Here is a 20433-nt window from a genome sequence, read left to right as displayed (position 1 = left end):
CCATTCACACCTACGGTCAATTTGAAATCAGATAGAGCTGTCAAAATAGCTGATCTGCCCCTGTGAAAGTGCCCACTACTCTCTGGAGGACCAGATTTTGCCTTTATACCACACAGAGAGACAGACTCATATGAAAATAATACCAATTGTGTTACTGTTATATTACTGTTATATGCATACACAATAGCCCAGATATCATATATATATATATATATATATATATATATATATATATATATATATATATATATATATATATATATATATATATATATATATATATATATATATATATATATATATATATATATATATATTATATATATATATATATATATTATATATACACGTTTAATGATATATATCTTTGAACTGATACTATGCAATATCTGTAATTATCTTTCCTTGTACAGACATTAGGAGCCTTTTCACAATCAGCCACAAGTGCACTTTCCCATATGAACATCCTGCACTGCTCACACGCACACATGCAAATACACACAAGACATCATTTCCAATCCATGAGATCAAGAAAAATGGGATGAATAGGGCAGCTAAAACCACATTTGCTGTTCTATTCCTTTCCTCTAAATCTACAAACCACAGAACTACATTACCAAATGAACTGGTTTGTACTGCAAAATACAACCAGGGTCTCCTTTTCTGGTTTTCTCTATTTATATTATGATGTTCAAATGTGTGTATGTTTTTGTGAGCTTTCAGGTTGAAATGCCCCAAGTTTTATTATCGAGTATCAGGCTGGTTCCTTTTCCACTAATGGGACAAGTCAAACATCTTACCAACGTGGATCCCTGCTATAGCTCTATAATCTACGTCCTCCGTGTCTGGAAAAATGGGAAGAGAGATGAGAAATGAGTGAGGAAAGCATGGCTGAACAAGAAGAAAGTATATTGAGTTTAGAACCATTAACAAAGCTTTAGAAAGCAAAATGTAAAGCACGCTGTAGGTGGTCAGATTGGCTTTTAGTTGCTTTAAATCTTAGTTACAAACAGAAAAGCAGTTCACAGAATCAGCCCCATTTTAGAAAATACCGAGAAGTGAATGTTACATGACTATTATCTTTGGATAAGTCAACTCTTTAAATCTTTCAAAGCCCCAAACCAAAACCCAAAACATACTCATGCATGACATCATGACAATTATTCTGAAGGTAAGCTTTTAAAAGCAAATGGTAGCTGACAGTACCTCCACCCTCATCTGTGAAGCATGTGGAGAAAATAAGAGAGGTTAGGACAAGAGGAGGGCAGCTGGGCTCACCCATGACCTTGACCAACATGTGACCTTCAGACATGCTCTCTGACCTCTTAGCCTAACACAAAAAAATAGCTCTAATATGTTAATAGATAATGTTTTGTGCTTTTCAAATTTATGGGTTTATGGACAAAACTGGCTCATCACCTGGTGGCTTGACCCGCCGAGGCTGGAACAGCACTTTGGGTCGCTGTAGGGCAACTCTTCTGTAGAAAGCCAAGTGAAGCAAGGCAGAATGAAAGCAGGATATGGTAAACATGTCCTTACAGAGTTTTGCTTTTAAAGTCAAGGGATTTGAAGGAACAAAAGGGACCTTTCATGCAGCTCCTTTGAGGGGATGAGCCCGGCTCCCCCGTTGCTATCCCCGAGGTGACAGGCCTGCCACCAGGTGTCATCTTCCATGCTGACAATCTGGAGGACATCGCCCCTTTTAAAGGCTAGTGCAGCATCCTTGCATGGAATGGCAGGATCCTGATTGGGATCGTAGTCAAACAGAGCTCGCACAAACAGCTGAGGAAAGAAAACTATGACATTCTACAGCCTTCAAACAGACAAATTGCTGACAATGGAAAATGCACAAAAAATGCCTTTTGGAATTTATTTATTGATGTTCTGCTTTTTGAACTTCACTATCTTGAAATTGGACTGATCTGGTGTTTCTTCACATATGTTCGTGTCATTTTTGAGAAGTGACCACAGTCACTGAAAATAATTTGTCTTAATCCACTGCAAATGCTTCCCCTAGCTGCTCTAACAGTTTCCAGTCTGGACATACACTCTGTGTGGTGAAGATGGCCTGTAATTAGTCCTAACTAAAAGATTGTTGAACTTGAATTTTTTTCCACATAAGGTATAGATTCATTGTTGATGTTAAATTGAGTCGATACAGCTCAAATGATAAAAAGCTGTAAGCTTTAATGATGTGATTGTCTTATCCTTGACCGTCTGATCTGTACTTGCTTCTTGAGAATCCTGCAGGAGCAGTGACAGCACCATGGCAGAAACACAAAATATAACCCAACACACGACATATCACTGATTTCATCCATTTTTACTGAAACCAGGTGGACATCTTTCCCAATGCAGCTGCATTGCATGCTAATGTCCACAACAAAGCTCGCTAACACGTGTGTGACGGTACCTTTTGCTTGGTTGTTGACATTTCCTCCCTGGAGTATGCAGGAATGATTTTGAACCTGACTTCATCCTTAGAACGACCCTGCACAAACACAATAAATGGATAACAGCAGCAACTTTAAACATCACTTACTAGGATACTTTTTTCTTTTTAGGCTTGTACAACCACCACAACATGAAAAAGATTCTTTTGTAGCAGTATTATTTTAGCTAGCTATAACATCGCGTGGAGATCTGGGGCAGTGCCATTGGATTGGCAGACCGGGGGTTTAAGAAGGGAGACCGGAGGGTGTGCTCCAACTTTTGGGGGATCACACTCCTCAGCCTCCCCGTTAAGGTCTATGCCAGGGTGCTGGAAAGGAGGGTCCGTCCGTTAGTCGAACCTCGGATTCAGGAGGAACAATGCGGTTTTCGTCCTGGTCAGGGAACGCTGGACCAGCTCTTTATCCTCTCAAGGATAAAGAGCTGGATTTGCCTATCCAATCTACATGTGCTTTGTGGACTTGGAGAAGGCATTCGACCGTGTCCCTCGGGGTATCCTTTGGGAGGTCCTGCAGGAGAATGGGGTGTCTGGCCCGTTGTTGCGGGCAGAGGTGGGAAGTAACGAAGTACAAATACTTCGTTACTGTACCTAAGTAGATTTTTTAGGTATCTGTACTTTACTTGAGTATTTATTTTTCTGAGTACTTTTTACTTTTACTCCCTACATTTTTACACAAGTATCGGTACTTTCTACTTCTTACATTTTCAAAACAGACTCGTTACTTTTTAACAGGTCAGGGAGAAGTTTGCGTTTTCGGTCAGTGCGCCGTCAGTCATCAAGCGATCTGAGTCTAAACGGAGGAATATTAACATATAAGAGACAATCGTACTGGCGTATCCTCCATCACCGGGGCTTATCGGGTACAAAGGGATTAAATACACAAACCCATATAATTAATGTGTCATTTATAGCGCTATAATCAGGGGTCACAGCGGGCCGGACCGAGTCCGTAAGTTATGCTCGCAGGACATAAACAGCTTAGCTAGCGGTACTGAAGAGGAGCGAGCATGAAGGGAGTAATGTGTGGCAGGTAAATGTAACGTTTTTAAATGCTCAACAAATATGAGCAAACACACAAAGTGTGTGCAGTTTGTCACACAGTGTGTCTGCTAGCTAAAAGAAGAGCTGCTGTATTTCAGGGAGAGCAAAGAGAGAAGTTCACTCAGAGATGGAGAAAGAGGACAGGAGAGGAAGAAGAGAGGTTAGATTTAAAGGTAAGGACTGGAAAATAAACTGAAGTATGCTGACTTTGTGTTATTCAAAGACTGTATGAAAATACTGCAGTTTAGTACGTAATAAACAGGTTATCTTGTTGTACTGTATTTACATTAAAGCTCTGTGTTGGAGCACAGTGTTTGTGTTCATGGTCAGACTTACAGGTTACAGGTTCATTCACTGAATCCAACATTTCTACAGCCTGTATGCTGTCAGTGTAGGGGATGGAGATCAGCTCAGATAGCTGTGAAATACTGGGTTACATCTTTGTGAGTTCACTTCATCCACACAGAGCAGTAAACCTCAGAGCAGCAGCAGCAGGTCAGCTGATCACAGCCTGCACACCAACATCATTTACTGCAGCTCACAATAGAAAGTTGTGATTCTTCTCCCCATGCAGAGCCACTACAGCTGATCTTAGGGTTCCTCCACCTTCTGAATCCCACTGTAACCCCTGAGTATCCTCATGTTGGTGTTTAGGTGGAGGCACAGTCACCCTCTACTATGGAGGACACAGAGAACAGAGCTGTGTTTAAATTCCCTTTCACAGTTTGTGATTCAAGCTGAGTACATTCATTAGAATTAAAATTTAGATTAGAATAACGTTTGTGTTCTCATGTATTATTTTATATTATTACAATAATATATAATAAGGTTCAGTCAGCTTTACACAAAAATAGCAGGTAGAAACGTCCTCCAAAGAGCTACTTTTACTTTCTTACTTTGAGTAAATTTCAGAGCCTGTACTTTTTTACTTTTACTTAAGTAAAGAAGTTGAACCAGTACTTCGACTTTTACCAAAGTATTTTTTAACACAAGTACTTGTACTTCTACTTAAGTACAGAATGTCAGTACTTTTGCCACCTCTGGTTGCGGGTCATTCAATCTCTGTACAACCGCAGTGAGAGCTTGGTCCGTATAGCCGGTAATAAGTCGGATTCGTTTCCTGTGGGTGTTGGACTCCGTCAGGGCTGCCCTTTGTCACCGATTCTGTTCATAATTTTTCATAATTCATAATTTTTAGAATTTCTAGGCATAGCCAGGTGGCGGACGGCTTCTTCCTTGGTGGCCTCAGAGTCTCATCTGTGCTCTTTGCAGATGATGCGGTCCTGTAGGCTTCATCAGGGAGTGGCCTCCAGCTCGCAGTGGAACGGTTTGCAGCCAAGTGTGAAGCGGCCGGCATGAGAATCAGCACCTCTAAATCTGAGGCCATGGTCCTCAGCCGGAAAACGGTGGAGTGCCCTCTCCAGCTCAGGAACGAGTTCTTGCCCCAAGTGTAGGAGTTCAAGTATCTCGGGGTCTTGTTCACGAGTGATGGGAGACGGGAGCGGGAGATCGACAGATGGATCGGGGCTGCTTCTGCAGTGATGCGGATGCTGCACCGGTCCGTCGTGGTGAAGAGGGAGCTTAGTGTAAAAACGAAGCTGTCGATTTACCGGTCGATCTACGTTCCTACCCTCACCTATGGTCACGAGCTTTGGGTAGTGACCAAAAGAATAAGATCGCGAATACAAGTGGCAGAAATGAGTTTCCTTCAAAGGGTGGCTGGCCTCTCCCTTAGAGATAAGGTGAGGAGTGCGACAACCTGGGAGAGGATGTCCCACCAGGAGGAGGCCGCGTGGTAGACCCAGGACATGCTGGAGAGATTATATCTCTCGGCCGGCTTGGGAATGCCTTGGGGTCCCTCCGGATGAGCTGGAGGAGGTGGCTGGGGAGAGGGAATGAGGGATTTGCTTTGCTTTGTTGACTTAACTAAGATTTACACATTTTGACAAGTGTTCAGGCAACTCAAAACTTTTTGTTTGCCTAATTACAATATACCTGCAAGGTTAACAATAAGATTCTAGACCCAATGTTATAGATTTGGCACTGCCAAACCAAAAAACTTATTGCTAACAGCCAAAAGCTATTGAATCAAGTTTCCTTGAATTTTTTGATTTTTCTAAACTTTTTTTTACAGTGATATTGAGATTTTTATTGGCTTTGGTGGTTCAATGAGACACCCAGAAAAGACAGAAACACATGATACAACCCTCCCACACAAAAGCAAACTATGAGACTGAACAGAAAAAAAAAAAGTGAGACTAACCAGCAGAGGAAGGATTTCCTTTGGCTTCCTGTGCTCTAGTGAGACTCCATTCACCTCTTTCAGCTCATCACCTTCATGGATTAAGCCTTGAAAGCATTGGAAATAAATATATAGAAATCTGTACCTCATGCTTTTCTCTGTAACATGTAAATGATGTAAGTGTACAATCGCAGCATCACTGCAACCTAATGTAAGCGAGGCTGCAGGGAAGTGCACTGCAGATGAGTCTATTAGCTTACCGCTTTTGTCAGCTGCACTTCCCCTCATGATCCTCGCCACAACAATTGCCCCGGTGGATTTATCCTTCTTAATTGTTGCTCCCTTAAGGATGGTGATTAATAAATGAATGGACAAGCACACAAGCAGATGTGGAGAGGCAAAGAGGTCAAACGATGGCGAGTGAAAGTAACATGTTGAATTTATTACAGCCTAGACAAGCTTCTTATTTAAATGCCTTAAAGTCCAGTGGCGGTTATTTGTATCAAGACGGGACCATTGAGGCGGTTTCCTTCATGTAACACACAAAGCGCTGGAAAAGGTTATTCAAATCAGCATTATTTTCAACAGATGTTATTGATGTGGAGCAAATCGCAATGGAAAGAGCGAGCATCTTATGTAGTTGACTACAATCAGCTCATGCTCGGGTGTAACCCTGTTGTCTGGAAAATGGGAACATGTTGGACTGATCAAAGAGACCATGTCAGAAAAAGGTCAGTCCCCTTCCAATCTAGTTTTGGGATCAATACCAAAGTATGTTCTCCATTATTGGTCCAAAGTGCCTTTTGGAAGCTCAAACACTAACACAGGAGCACACACACGCACAAGGCAAAAATGTCCATCATTAAGTAAATTATATTCATATTTATCCTGAAAACATATTTAAATTAAATACTGGGTTTTGTGGCGCTGTTTGTTTGTCTTTCAGTTAGTAAGATATCTCAAAAAGCTGTCATTAGAATTCACTGAAATCTGCTGGAAAGTAAAGCTACAAAGTAAAATACAAAAGCCTGACTTTGTGATGTAGATCCAGGATTTTTTTTTTTTTTTTTTTTTAAAGAAATGTTCGCTTTGCATTTGAGGACATTTCTTCTATTTTCTAATAAACTACTGGGCAAACTTGAATGGGGAAAAATCTGCCATATGAATCCCACTGCTATCAATCACTTACTTTATGGACATTTTCATCCAGAAGCAACTGAAAAAAAATTCATTTTTCTTTTTTACGATTAAAATAACAAATTTAGAGGATTTGTGGCATTGGCAGAGGTATGCACTCTTTGTAGTTTTACTGGTTTCCTGTCCCGTTTCAATAGATCCAGGAAATCTCTAAAAAAAAAAAAAAAAAAAAAAAAAGCATAAAAAAAAACAATGGCTTGGACCAACATGGAATATGGGGAATCATTCCGATACCATCAAGAAAATGAGCTTTGATTAAAGACCCTGAAAGTAGTCGATCATCAACAGTGACAATCATTCTAAATGAGCAGAACTGCTTTCAAATGCCATTAAAAGGTTTTTTTTTTTTTGCTGTGTATTCACTGTAGATACACACATTTTGCACGCCACGCACATCTGCACAACAATGCTGGAACTATGCCGCGTGTCGCTGCAGATATATGGCAAAAGAGACGTGGAAGAATTGACTATAAATTTCAGGCTGAAGAAAGCTGCCTTGTGTTTGAGCCTGGAGGCAAATGTGATCCAGGCTGCTGCAGCAACATTTACTAAGGTTTCCTGTCATGTTTCCTGTCAGAGGCTTTCGTCCTGCTACACCTTGGCATACACGGGTTTAGCAGTCACGCTGTTCAACAACATGACATGAATTCAGTCCCTAGAGGAAACTTCAGCCTATTAGATGTGCTCATTCTGCTGTGTTGCCTGTGCGTGTCAGTTAATGTGGCTGGACAAATTGCACAATTTTAGGCATAGTTGCCTTGTTACATGGTAGTTTTAACCTAAATGTTTGCATTTCTCCCTGTTTTGTGTGAGGTCTAAGATCAGGTAGATGATATTAGAGACAAGCTGGCATGCAGCGCCGGCAGAAGGAATTCATTTTCTTGTGATGATGTTTGTGTAACTGGCCTGTGGCCTCTGGAACTGGAAATTAGTTGTATCAAATATGTTTATTTGTTTTGCTGCTAAGAGTTACATGAGAAAATTCACATGTCATGTCTCTCTGTGTTGCTTATTTTTGAACTATACCTTGGAAAAAGCATACTGACCAGAGGCTCTTTGGTTTTGACCAAACTGACAATTTTGACTGACTCTTCCTCGTCGTCCAGAGCGTCATCGGGTATGGGCGGCAGGATGGGGTCAAAGTCCCTCTGAGCTACAGCATCATGGACACACAGGAGACTCTGTAAAAGGAATTGAAAAACGGTCAAGATGGCGGTCAGCTTTCAGTTATGTCACTTTGAATTCTAGGATCTTGGAAACACACTGGGCTGAGTCCAATCAATCTGACATGCACTGAAAAGAAATACTTTTCTGTAAGTGTCTCGGGCCGGCGTATACTCCGAATGTAATGAGGCATGTTGGCTGTCAAAGCTGCTGTCAAATTCAGCCTGTTAACAAATGCCAGAGGTTTAACTGGAAAACATGTCCATTTTGAATCAAGACGTGCAGGGGAACCCCTGTACCCAGTGTCACCAGTGTCACCAGCGTCACCAGCGTCACTGGGTAACATTTTTTGACCATCTTTCAGGTAAAGAAGCGAGTTGGCACTGATACATCGAGCAACCAAGCTTAGGCAGCAGCTTCTTCCCTCAATGCCAGCACACCAAATTTGATTTAGTTTGCAATTTACTGCCAGCCTGTGGGCCACCTAAAAGCACACCCCCCCCCCCCCCCCCCCCCCCCCCCCCCCCCCATCCCCATCACCAACCCTGTCTCTGCCTGCAGCCCTCTGGCTCAGCTCGAACATTGCACGTCTTAGAAAAGATCAATTCCCAGTGAATTGATCCATGACTCGCTATCAATACCCAGACAGTTCATTTAAGTTCATTTTCCTGGTTACTTTGGCAGTGTGAAAACCCTGTTTGGTTTTTGCTGAAGAACAATATACGAGGATAAATGTTAATCCCTCTCTGTGAGCCTGCACAAAATGAAGTTCCAAACAAAAAGATCATTTACTGTAATAAGAAAGAATGGTGCGTAGCAACATGTGCTCATCAACTTAATTTTAACAATCAGCCAATCCATCTGTCAGTTAGTCTACTTGTTATCCCCATATCCATCAACACTTACTCTGCTCAGAAGCTGCCAACGAGTGAGCAATGTGTCTCTGGCCACTTTCACAGACAGGTTTTTTAAAAAAACAAACATTCATTTACAGGATATTATACCCAGTGTCTCTTATAAGTATGTGTGAGCCCCTGCACTGTGGCCAAGAACAAACAGGTCATTAGGACTGTTCAAACAAACCTGTTAGTTGTCGGCTGGCTTCTGCTCCTCATTAGGAAAAGCCACAACTTCTGCAGTTCACTGGAAAACCATATGCTGTGTGTATGTAGTTTATGTGTGTGTGTGTATATATGCATCTGAAAAGTGACTGTCAGCAGATCTGAAAGAAGGAACCATGCACCGGAGTCGTCTGGACCTCTACACGAGTGCACACTAATAAACATAACTCGGGAGTAGATTAGCTTCAGTGCTAGCGTGGTTAATAGATGTCAGCACCTCTCGGCGGGCAGAATGATGAGGTGAAATCAATTTAAATTAACTTTATGGTTGGATTCATTTGCCACTTTGTGTGACTCATGTGAGAGTGGATTGTAGGAAACTGATTCTGTAAGCCGTTTAACGTATGCGTGTGCATGTGTGTAGCATGAATGGAAACTGAGCTCTCAGATTAAGAATTTAATGTCAACTATGTGAGAGAAAAAATTACTGAGAGGTACACTATTAGCTTTGGTATTGGAGGACTGAAGCAGAAGGTAGCAGAGCAACTCTTTTTATTGGATTCATAAATTGCAGTGCAAACTTCACAATTTGGAAATGCTTGTGAAGGAAATATGTACTTTTTTTTTTTTACAGTTCAAGACATATCTGTGTGTGGCAAAAATATTCCAATGTACAAATACGCTTACTCAGTTTTTTGAATAGTTAAATAAGATTTGCACCACTGTTGGATCTCTCTTGAAAAAGGCAAAAAGCATGTGAATAATAAAACACATATTGGCTGTGGGGCATGGGGGGGTCCTGTCTCTTGGGGTACTTACATAAATTAACTAAAGTGGAACAATTAAAGTTGCAGTTTCAGACCGAGGACAAGCCGCGCCATATCAGACCTGGTGCAGTGACTGGCTATCACTGCAAATCACAGAAGTCTACATGGAATTCTTTACAGTGCACCATAAAAATGGAACTGTATGTGTATGGTGCTTTCCTACTCTAACTAAGCACTCAAAGCACTGCATGCTAGAAGCCACATTCACTACTGTACACACACTTTCATACCGTGCTTTATTTGATGCCTTTAAGTCTCAGTTCAAACCCTGTGTCTCTGCTATGGATTTGGCAGCTTGCACGGTACCATCACTGCTGAAAGGTGTATGTAGGATTTAGAGGAATATATCCGTACATTCAAGACAATGCTAATGTGCATGCTGCAGCTCTTAAAACAGCATGGATTTGTAGTGGTCTGGGTGCTGAAGTGGCCTGCCTACAGGCCAGACCTTTCACCAAATGAAAAGATTTGGTGCATTATGAAATGAAAAATATGACAAATATGAGACCTGGGACTGTTGAGCAGGTAAAATCCTCTATCAGACAAAAATTGGACAAAAGAATGGGACAATGAGTCCAACAGCTGCTGTCCTCAGTTCACAGATGTTTACGGACCATTGTTAAAAGAAGAGGGGACGCTACACAGCAGTAAACATGGCCCTGTCCCAACTTTTTTGAGACTTGTTGTTGCCATCAAATTCAAAATGAGCAAATATTTTTCTTAAAATGATGCATTTTCTCTGATATGTTTTTTGTGTTTTATAGTGAATAAAATATGACTTTATGAGATTTGCAAATCATTGCATTGTTTTTATTTACATTTTGCAGAGTGTGCATCATGCACACGCTCATATACTTTCAAGCCTAAACAAGTGCAATAATAATAATACTTCAAAAAAAAAGCCAAGCCAGTTCTTTGTTGACCTCCAGTACAACTAGTGTAGTAATAGTACAGGCTGGTGGTTGTATATTGTATAATGTTACATTTGAAAGCAATTTAAAAGACAAGCTATTTCTTTAAAACATGGTGTTTTCCTTTGCTAAAAACAATGATACGATATATATCTGGATCAGGGACAGGGGAAGATCTGGGTTGACACATGTGAAGTTACAGTAACACGTCACTGTGGAGGGAAATATCTTTTACCTGAAAGTGAGGTTTGGAAATGAGGGCAAGCAGCTCTTTGACTTCCTCTCTCCAACCTTGGTATATCAGCTCTTCTGCCAACTGGAACAGAGAAGAAGAGACAGACCTGATGTTTATAATTAGAGGTATACTTTTATATTGAGACTTGTGTGGGGTTTGTTCTTTTCTAGTCAAGAGAGAGACTGGGAAACAAGTGAAAAGGCAAAGGGGGTTAATGAAATTTATATCCGGAGGACACATCATCAGTCCTGTCGTTATTTCTGACACTTTCATAAGACCCTGTTCACCTCACTGGGAGTTTTCTCATCTTGGTGTGAGCTATTTGCCTGTTTCCTGTTTTAGTTTCGTGTCTCAAGCCACTGTTGGAAAAAGAACACTTCTGAATGTTCAAGGCTACACGACAGCTGTGGTGACAGCTAAAACAGAGCAGCCTTGACTGTCGGCAGCAAGTGGAGAGGCGGCGAGTGACTGTGTGCAGTCGCCCGTCTTGTCAAGCATATTACTGTATTGACTTCTACTGCTTCAAGATGTTGAGGCACACTCCAGAGACACAATGCATGAAGGTCATTAGTTTCCACTGTGAGCAAACAGAAGCCTCTCTGAGGGGAAACAGAACCTCGGTTTGGCCCTAGCAGTAGGTCCTGATGATTTAAGCCAGGCAGAGAGTGGCTGTCGGACCGAATCTGAAGCAAAAGGACTGAAGGGAAGGAGTTGAAGTGGGGGTGCAGAGGAGAGAGACAGAATGGAAACATGGCAGATATTACAGTGTATGGACGTGATAAAAGAGAAGAAATGGAACAAGAAAAGGGGGCTGAGAGGTAAAGATAATGGCAGGGAGGTAAAGTCTAGGGGTGGAGCGAAGAATAAATGGAAGCTCAGTGTAAGGGAAAAGTGTTTTGCACTTTATCCTGGACAAAAGTGGGGAAATAAGGAAATAAAAGGGCAAGATAATCAAAATGAAACAAATTAGCCATGGAAGCTGGGTGAAAATATAAGAAAAGCAGGATGGAAACAGGAATGAAGATGACGCACATCTGAAGGGAACAGAGACTCAGCCTTTTTGGGTTAAATCACAGTGGGAATGCTCTGCCACTTCATCCTAAATCTGAAATTAATTGTTTTCCTGAAACATTAGACAGAATGATTTTAGCAGTTCCTGGTTAGTGCTGTCTTCAATGACCTAACTCTTGGCTCACAGATATAAAAAAAAAAAAAAGAATCTCCTTTAAAACAGGCTTTTCAAAAGAAAATATCTGAGGTGACATAGTTTGAGATAACATTTCATAATTCAGTAAACATAAGAAGTCCACATTTCACTGCTGCTTCTTTGTGACAAGAAAGTCAGAAAAGACCATTTGAAAGATGACCCCCCCCCCCCAAAAAAAAAAAAACAAAAAAAACCACCTCTGTTCCCTCTTCTGCCAAACTGTCATCCTCAGCAGTGTGTCTATCTGCAAAAGATGTTTGGAGACAGTCACTTACACTTGAGGCCAGATTCGCCGCGTGCTCCTGGACGGGGATGGGGCTTCGCTTCTCAAAACGCTTTAGTTGCTCGTGGATCTGGCAAGTAAGGAGAGAATCATACGAAAGCTGCTCTCTGCAGTAAAAGGGAACTTCAACTGTTAATAATTATCAATAACTACTAATACTACTGCTAGTGAGAACAACTGCTTGCTTACATTAATAAAAAAAGACATTTAAAATCAAGTGCCCGACTTCCTGTTATAACTCACAAACATGCACCTTAAAGCAGATAACTTGTAAGCTAGAGAGGAAATGGCATCTTTTTAATTAAGAAGAGCTTCATTTAGCCTGGAAAACAGTTTGTTGCTGTATAAAAAAGCCCTCCATAAAGCTAGCTCATCTTACTATTCATCACTGATTGAAGAACAACCTCAGGTTTCTTTTCAGCACTGTAGCCAGGCTGACAGAGAGTCAGACCTCTGTTGAGCCGAGTATTCCTTTCACTTGAACTAGTAATGACTTCATGAATTTCTTTGCAAATAAAATTTTAACCATTTGAGAAAAAATTATTCACAACTATCTCATAGATACATCCTTATGTACAGCTACTTTTAATACTGCTGATATTTAGACTCTTTCTCTCCAATTAATCTTTCTGAGTTAACTTCAATAGTTACTTCCTCCAAACCATCAACGTGTCTATAAGACTCCATTCCTACAAGACTGCTCAAAGAAATCTTACCATTAATTAATAATAATGCATTAATCTTATATAGCGCTTTTCTATACACTCAAAGACGATTTACAATTTCATGCACTATTCATTCACACCTCAATCATACCTGATGGTGGTAAGCTACTAATGTAGCCACAGCCTCCCTGGGGCAGTCACCTACGGCCCCTCCGACCACCACCAAACACACAACCACATTCGCACTTAGACAATGTGGGTTAAGTGTCTTGCCCACAGTGACAGCATGCGCTCAGACGGGGACTCAAACCAGCAACCCTTACCTTGCAACCCTCCAGTTGCAAGGTAAGCACCTGCCCACTGCGCCACTGCCACCCACAACTAACGCTCCAATCTTAAATACGATCTATCTATCTCTAGAAATGGGCTACATACCACCAGCCTTTAAGGTGGCAGTAATTAAACCATTACTTGAAAGGTCACTTGACCCAGATATCTTAGCTAATTATAGGCCAATCTCCAACCTTGCTTGTATTTTGAAATAGTAGTTGTGAAACAGCTAACTGATTATCTGTAGAGGAACAGTTTTTTTTTTTGAAGAGTTTCATTCAGGCTTCAGAATTCATCACAGTACAGAAACAGCATAAGTGAAGGTTACAAATGATCATCTTATGGCCTCTGACAGTGGACTCATCTCTGTGCTTGTCCTGCTAGACCTCAGTGCAGCTTTTGATTCTGTTGACCATAACATTTTATTACAGAAATTAGAACATGCTGTAGTTATTGAAGGTACTGCACTGCAGTGGTTTGAATGGTATCTAATAAACTCCAATTTGTTCATGTAAATGGGGAGTCTTCTTCACACCATCCATCCATTCTCTTCCGCTTATCCGGGGGGTGGGGGGTGAGGTGGTGCTGGTGCTGGAGCCTATCACAGGGCTAATACATAGAGGCAGACAACCTATTCCATGTTGGTCCTATGGGCAATTTTAGAACCACCAGTTAACCTAACCCCAGCATCTGCATGTCTTTGGAATGTGGAAGGAAACCGGAGTACGTGGAGAAAACCCACACAGGCACAGAGAGAACATGCAAACTCCACACGCCACCGTGCAGTCGGCTTCGTCACACACTACCGTTAATTATGGAGTTCCACAGGGTTCTGTGCTAGGACCAATTCTATTTAGACTATATATGCCCTTAGGTATACTTTCCTTAGGCAGTATTATTAGAAGGCATAGCATACATACATTCATTGCTATACAGATGATACCCAGCTGTCCATGAAGCCAGATGACACACAGCAATTAGTTAAACTGCAGGAATGAAGGAATGAAAACATAAAGACCTGGATGACCTCTAATTTCCTGCTACCAAATTAAACAAATATGTAGGATTGCTTTCTTTTATTTTTGCAATATTTCTAAAATTAGAAACATCCTGTCTCAGAGTGATGCTGAAAAGCTAATTCATGCATTTATTACTGAGCTGCAATTCATTATTATCAGGCTGTCCTAAAAGCTCCCTGAAAAGCCTTCAGCTGATCCAAAATGCTGCAGCTAGAGTACTGACAGGGACTAGAAAGAGAGAGCAGATTTCTCCCATGTTAGCTTCTCTTCATTGACTCCCTGTTAAATCTAGAACAGAATTTAAAATCCTTCTCCTCCCATACAAGGTCTAGAATAATCAGGCCCCATCTTATCTTAAAGACCTCATAGTACCATATCACCCCAGTAGAACACTTTGCTCTCAGACAGCTGGCTTACTTGTGGTTCCTAGGGTATTTAAAAGTAGAATGGGAGGCAGAACCTTCAGCTTTCAGGCCCCTCTTCTGTGGAACCATCTCCCAATTTGGATTCAGGCTGCTTGTGGGGGTGGGGGGTGTCCCATGATTCACTGAGTATTTATTTTTCACTCACCTTTTTTCACTCTTTACACCATTCTCCATATAATCATTAGTTAGTATTAACCTCTGGCTCTTTTCTACAACATGTCTTCTTTCCTGTCTCTCTCCCTTCAGCCCCAACTGGTCTCGGCAGATGGCTGCCCCTCCCTGAGCCTGGTCCTCACAGAGGTTTCTTCCTGTTAAACAGGAGAATTTCCTTCTTACTATTGCCAAGTGCTTGCTGACAGAGGGTCATTTTGATTGTTGGTTTTTTCTCTGTATTATTGTAGGGTCTTTACCTTACAATATAAAGCACCTTGAAGTGACTGTTGTGATTTGACACTTTATAAATGCAATGGAATTGAATTATGATTTAGGTTTAGCTAAGGTTATCATGAGACTCCGTTTGTGATGAATTACTTCCAGAGATTGTTCTTCCCCTAGGGTGTTAAAATGTTGACTATAGCAACATTTCCATAATCATGTGGTGTAGTGAGAAGAAAGAACAAGGCAGAGAATTTAATCAGAAAGAAAATCAGTGTAGAAAATTGGTGTAGAAAACACTGGACGCAATTTTCAGGCTTTTGTGCAGCTCTGTGTCCTATTGCAGACTTATTACATGAACAGGCCTACACAAGAGTTTAAACACAATTTTGTGTCATATAATTGTTGTCATTTCTGTGAAAAGGTACTTAGGACTTTTACTTAAGTAAAAGGTATAGATTAATTAATTAAGTAGCTTAATAGTGTACAAGTTGTGTCCTCAAAATACATTTAAACCTTTTCAGAATCATATGCATTATACTACCATATCATAATAATTGTAATCATTTTAATGTTGGGGCTGTTAATAATTTTTATTATTTATATATTGCTGGATAGCTTGATCCACAATAATGGTATTTATTTGCAAAATGATAAGGAAGTAAAGTTTGAAGAACCAACTACAAAGAACTATATTTGCATCCAAAATTTAAGAAAATTGGAAGCCGAAAGTAGTAAAACATAAAAACAGTTAAAGTACAAGTACCTTAAGTAAATGTACTGTTACTTTCCTACCAGTCCTATCCATGGTCTCATCTAGTGGTGTTGGACAGTGTAAGATTAACAGTACTTTATTCCAATGGCACTGCTAACTTGGTAACCTTTAGCCACAACTTTGGTTGCTAACATAGTATATAGAAACACACAACACTGCTGACAGTAGGATCTGAATACTTAAATCACTTAAAGTAAATTCTTTTACTTCAGTGGGCGGATTCAGCAATCACATCAATTATAGCACAAATGTGCATTCACCTTGAAGAGCAAGTGAAGCTTCTTCTCCATCAGCATGCTGTGGAGGAACCTGTAGTCCTCCTCTCTGTCGGTATGTGGCTCTGTTCCAGACATCACTGATGATAGCAGCCTGAACACACCTGGGGGATGAGTGGCAGGATATTCATAAACTCGTGCACAAATAGGCAAACATGCACCTGTTCTTATTTTGCAGGATGTGTTTTTTTAAGGTTAGGAGGTGAGGTCAAAAGCCAAACGAGAGAGGTCAGAGGTTAAGTGAAAGGTTTGATTAAAATCCTACCATATGGAAGATTCAGTGGTACAGTGCTCATTGTTTTATGTTCTTTAAAAAGCAACCATGTTCTGGTTGTTTACATATTCATTAACATGTCAAGCCATAATCTATATTCTACATACCTCTGTGCTCAGTTTGACTTAGCATCCCTCCTCATGCTAAGAAAACATGAAAGAAAAAAGAAAGATGAAGAAATAATATAAGCAGATACCATTTTCCCCTCAAAAAAGATTTTTTTTTTTTTTTATGAGTATGTAGGGAATGCACTGCACGTGAAAGAGAAAAGGGGAAAAATGCATTTGTTCTTTAAATGGACCTGAACAACATACCTATACTGAGATATTAGTGCCCCCTGTTGCTGATTTTTATTCTAACATTTCTAATCAAGTATCAACAGGGCGAGCTATGTCCATTATTAAATCCATCCATATATATATATATATATATATTATTAAATTTTAAGAAAAGATCCAAATAAAGTTCAGCTCTTAAATTTCAATGAAGATATCTCAAAATGAATATATACAAAAATGCATTAGTTTGATGAAAGTACTGAAGGTGGTTACTTCCTTTGCTTGTACACCACTTTTGTCAATTATCTGTCTAACAGCATGGCTAGAAGCTAACGTCTAAAAGAACAACATGTCATTTCAACAAAAGACCTTTGCACTGGTCCATTTGAATATGCACATCTGAAAATCTCTTCTTGGCTGGGTAATGTGTGTAAAAACCAGAAACAAGACCTGCACTCTCAACACAGGCTGTACAAATGTGTGTGCTCAGAGTCAGGACAGGACTCTATATATGTAACACATTTCATTCCAGGTGAAAAGCACAGTGAGTTACCACAGAGCGTGCAGCCACAAGGCTGTAGAGATATTATAAAACTAATAGAAAACTAAGCCAACTGATGTAAACAAGTGAATAAATAAAATAATAAAACTCAACAACCAACAGTAAAAATGATGAGAACCATAGCCCCCCCTCCCCCTGAAAAAAGAAAGTAGAAATAAAAAGAAAAAATAATAAAGATCAACAGTAGAATACTAAGAAACTAAAAAAACAAACAAACAAAAAAACTAAACAAATTAAAGCAATGAAGTTCAAAAAAGAGAATAGAAATTAAAAAAAAGTTTCATTAAGACCAAGGAGCAGACTACTGAAAGATACAGATAAACAGGCATCCTTTATAAGATAGTGCTTTAAAAGATTTTGACTTCTCTGCATTTTGTCTCAGCATATTACACAGAGGGACATAAGATTATCTGATGGTTACTATGGTTACTGTGGGGAAATTTACAGCACTAATCTTGGTCAGCGTGACTGCCTCTAAATTTGCACTGAAATCAGTTTTGAAATGATACACCTGCTTGTTTTTATCCATGATCTTTTATTAACAGGCCAGTCTCAAAACTGAGATTTTTCCTTGCTCTCACTTGGTTAAAATAAATAAATAAATAATAACCCTGGATTCAATTTGAACTATTTTAAAATTCCAAGGCCGTTTTACAATTAAAAGGATGTTAATGTCTTACTATTATTATTATTATTTTAATTCCAATAATGTTTAAGTAGAAAAAAGTCACTGCTAAACAAAACAACAGAAGCATGCACTCACCAGTGACTGTCCATCCCATAAGAGCCAGTTTGTGCAACCCATATCATTTAAGTAAAGGCAGCATTTGAACATCCACTTGTACTGAGAGATTATGCAGTGTTCGGCTGACTGCAATGTAAGAAAGAGTGTCTCTTATTCAGTCAATATGTGTTAGGTCTGACACAAATAAGGCCAGCAGGCAATCAATAAATCAATCACAGCATGGAGGTTGCGCAGCATGGAGTGTAACATTGACCTATAACAGTTCACTTTCCACATACGATTGTAAACACAGTCCCTACGCTATAATATTAGCAATAGACATGTTTAACATGATGAAATACATGGATGGTTCTGGGTTTTAAGATGGTGAGGTGTGTGTCAGTATAATGGCATGTATTGTGCATCTACAGTTACATTAGATAGTGATTAATCAGTCACTGTTCACTGAGTTCAGATTGTCAGTCAGGAGCATGACCCTACACAGGGGAATCAGTGGTTATCTCAGTAGACTCCAAACATCTGGCCTGTGGGGAGCAAGGTCCAGAAATGAACAACTTCCAGTTAGTAAAAATATAAATTATATTATGGCTGCTTAGATAATAAAGTAAAAAATAAAAGACTAATTAAAGGACTGAGTGCATTTATACTCAGCTGCCCTATTCTACATAAACCACATATCAATTAAGCTAAATCCCAGGGGTGGTAAGAAAAGGAAAATATTAGCCTGTTTCAGCATGTTGATGTGGGCAAAGTGTTCATGAGGTATTTGCTCATCTGCCTTCACTTGCATATAAAACTGAGTGACACCCAATTCTTAATCCATAGGGTTTAATATGATGTTGGCCCACCCTTTGCAGCTATAACAGCTTCAACTCTTCTGGGAAGGCTTTCCACAAGGTTTAGGAGTGTTTATGGGAATTTTTGACCATTCTTCCAGAAGAACATTTGTGAGGTTAAACACTGATGTTGGATGAGAAGGCCTGGCTCTCAGTCTGCACTCTAATTCATCCCAAAGATGTTCTATTGGGTTGAGGTCAGGACTCTGTGCAGGCAAGTCAAGTTCTTCCACAGCAAACTCACTCATCCAGGTCTTTATGGACCTGCTTTGTTACTGGTGTGCAGTCATGTTGGAACAGGAAGAGGCCATGAAATTGTCCAAAATGTCTTGGTGTGCTGAAGCATTAAGAGCTACTGGAACTAAGGGACAGAGCCCAACTCCTGAAAAACAACATACCCTCCCCCTTTCCCTTCCCTTCCCACACATACACACACCACCACCACCAAACTTTACACTTGGCACAATGCAGTGAAGTCAGATGGAACATTACATTTTGGCTTTGCTACACCTTATACTTCATTCTCCTTAGTAGTATTTTATACTTTGTCAAGCCATAATTGACTTTGTGTGTGTGTGTCTGTTTAATAAACCCATTATCCCCATCTGAGAATTTTTTCCCCCAAAAGTATGTAATAACCATGGAACGAAACACAACTTCCTGTTCGAAGAGGAAGCTTAGTTTATATACAAATCAGATCCATCTGATTATAAATATTTAGTAGAAATTCAAAACGCGTCGCAAACAGAAGGTCAGGTCTCAGGAGGTTAATCTTATGCTGGGTGGGTCACATAACTGAGTAACTCAGATTAACGCGAGCCCATAAAATGAACCGAGTTTGCGCTCACTAATCCAGAGGATATGATGTTACTCCCTTCAAAGTAACAGCCGCGGCGGAAATGACATTGCGAGGAAAATAGCACTTTGTGTTTGTGTTGCGTTTATTTTTGTTATTTTATGATTTGCCATTTTTCCCAAAGTGCCAGAATTGTATTAAAAGTACAAATATTGCTCTAAAAATTATAAACCAGTTACTTGTGGTTTTGACGTAAGCATATATCAATACAATTTATATAATTTAAAAATAATTCTTCACTTAATAGAATTCATTGAGGCACTACTGCAATTCTCTGTCCCACAACACACGAGTTCTTCTTCTTTTAATAAATTTCTTCTGCACGTTTAATTTGAAAGGTAAAACAGGAACTCAGTTTACCTAGCCAAACATCACCGTCTCCTCCTCCATCTGCTGCC

General features: G+C 40.0%; 1 protein-coding gene across 2 annotated transcripts in view; it reads right to left on the bottom strand.

Moving 5' to 3' along the window:
• The window catches only part of LOC115795746 (MAGUK p55 subfamily member 7-like), a 34009-nt gene extending 15520 nt beyond the window's left edge, over positions 1 to 18489 (bottom strand). Inside the window, exons 1-12 of one of the 2 annotated variants that reach the window (XM_030751799.1) lie at positions 18362 to 18489; positions 16470 to 16588; positions 12613 to 12690; positions 11131 to 11211; positions 7979 to 8113; positions 5996 to 6077; positions 5757 to 5842; positions 2414 to 2491; positions 1586 to 1782; positions 1420 to 1478; positions 1207 to 1218; positions 801 to 845 (exon numbers count right to left, since the gene is read on the bottom strand). In XM_030751799.1, the coding sequence (XP_030607659.1) occupies positions 801 to 845; positions 1207 to 1218; positions 1420 to 1478; positions 1586 to 1782; positions 2414 to 2491; positions 5757 to 5842; positions 5996 to 6077; positions 7979 to 8113; positions 11131 to 11211; positions 12613 to 12690; positions 16470 to 16588; positions 18362 to 18380 (991 nt within the window). In that variant the 5' untranslated portion in view covers positions 18381 to 18489. Of the gene's footprint in view, positions 1 to 800; positions 846 to 1206; positions 1219 to 1419; positions 1479 to 1585; positions 1783 to 2413; positions 2492 to 5756; positions 5843 to 5995; positions 6078 to 7978; positions 8114 to 11130; positions 11212 to 12612; positions 12691 to 16469; positions 16589 to 16865; positions 16902 to 18361 lie in introns of both variants that reach the window. The other variant, XM_030751800.1, reaches the window with a different exon arrangement.
• Positions 18490 to 20433: the final 1944 nt, after the last annotated feature.

The sequence above is a fragment of the Archocentrus centrarchus genome, chromosome 17 (genome assembly GCF_007364275.1).
Source record: "Archocentrus centrarchus isolate MPI-CPG fArcCen1 chromosome 17, fArcCen1, whole genome shotgun sequence".
Classification (NCBI taxonomy): domain Eukaryota; kingdom Metazoa; phylum Chordata; class Actinopteri; order Cichliformes; family Cichlidae; genus Archocentrus; species Archocentrus centrarchus.
Note: the sequence above shows the minus strand (reverse complement) of the source record. Positions and strands in the feature narration are given on the sequence as shown.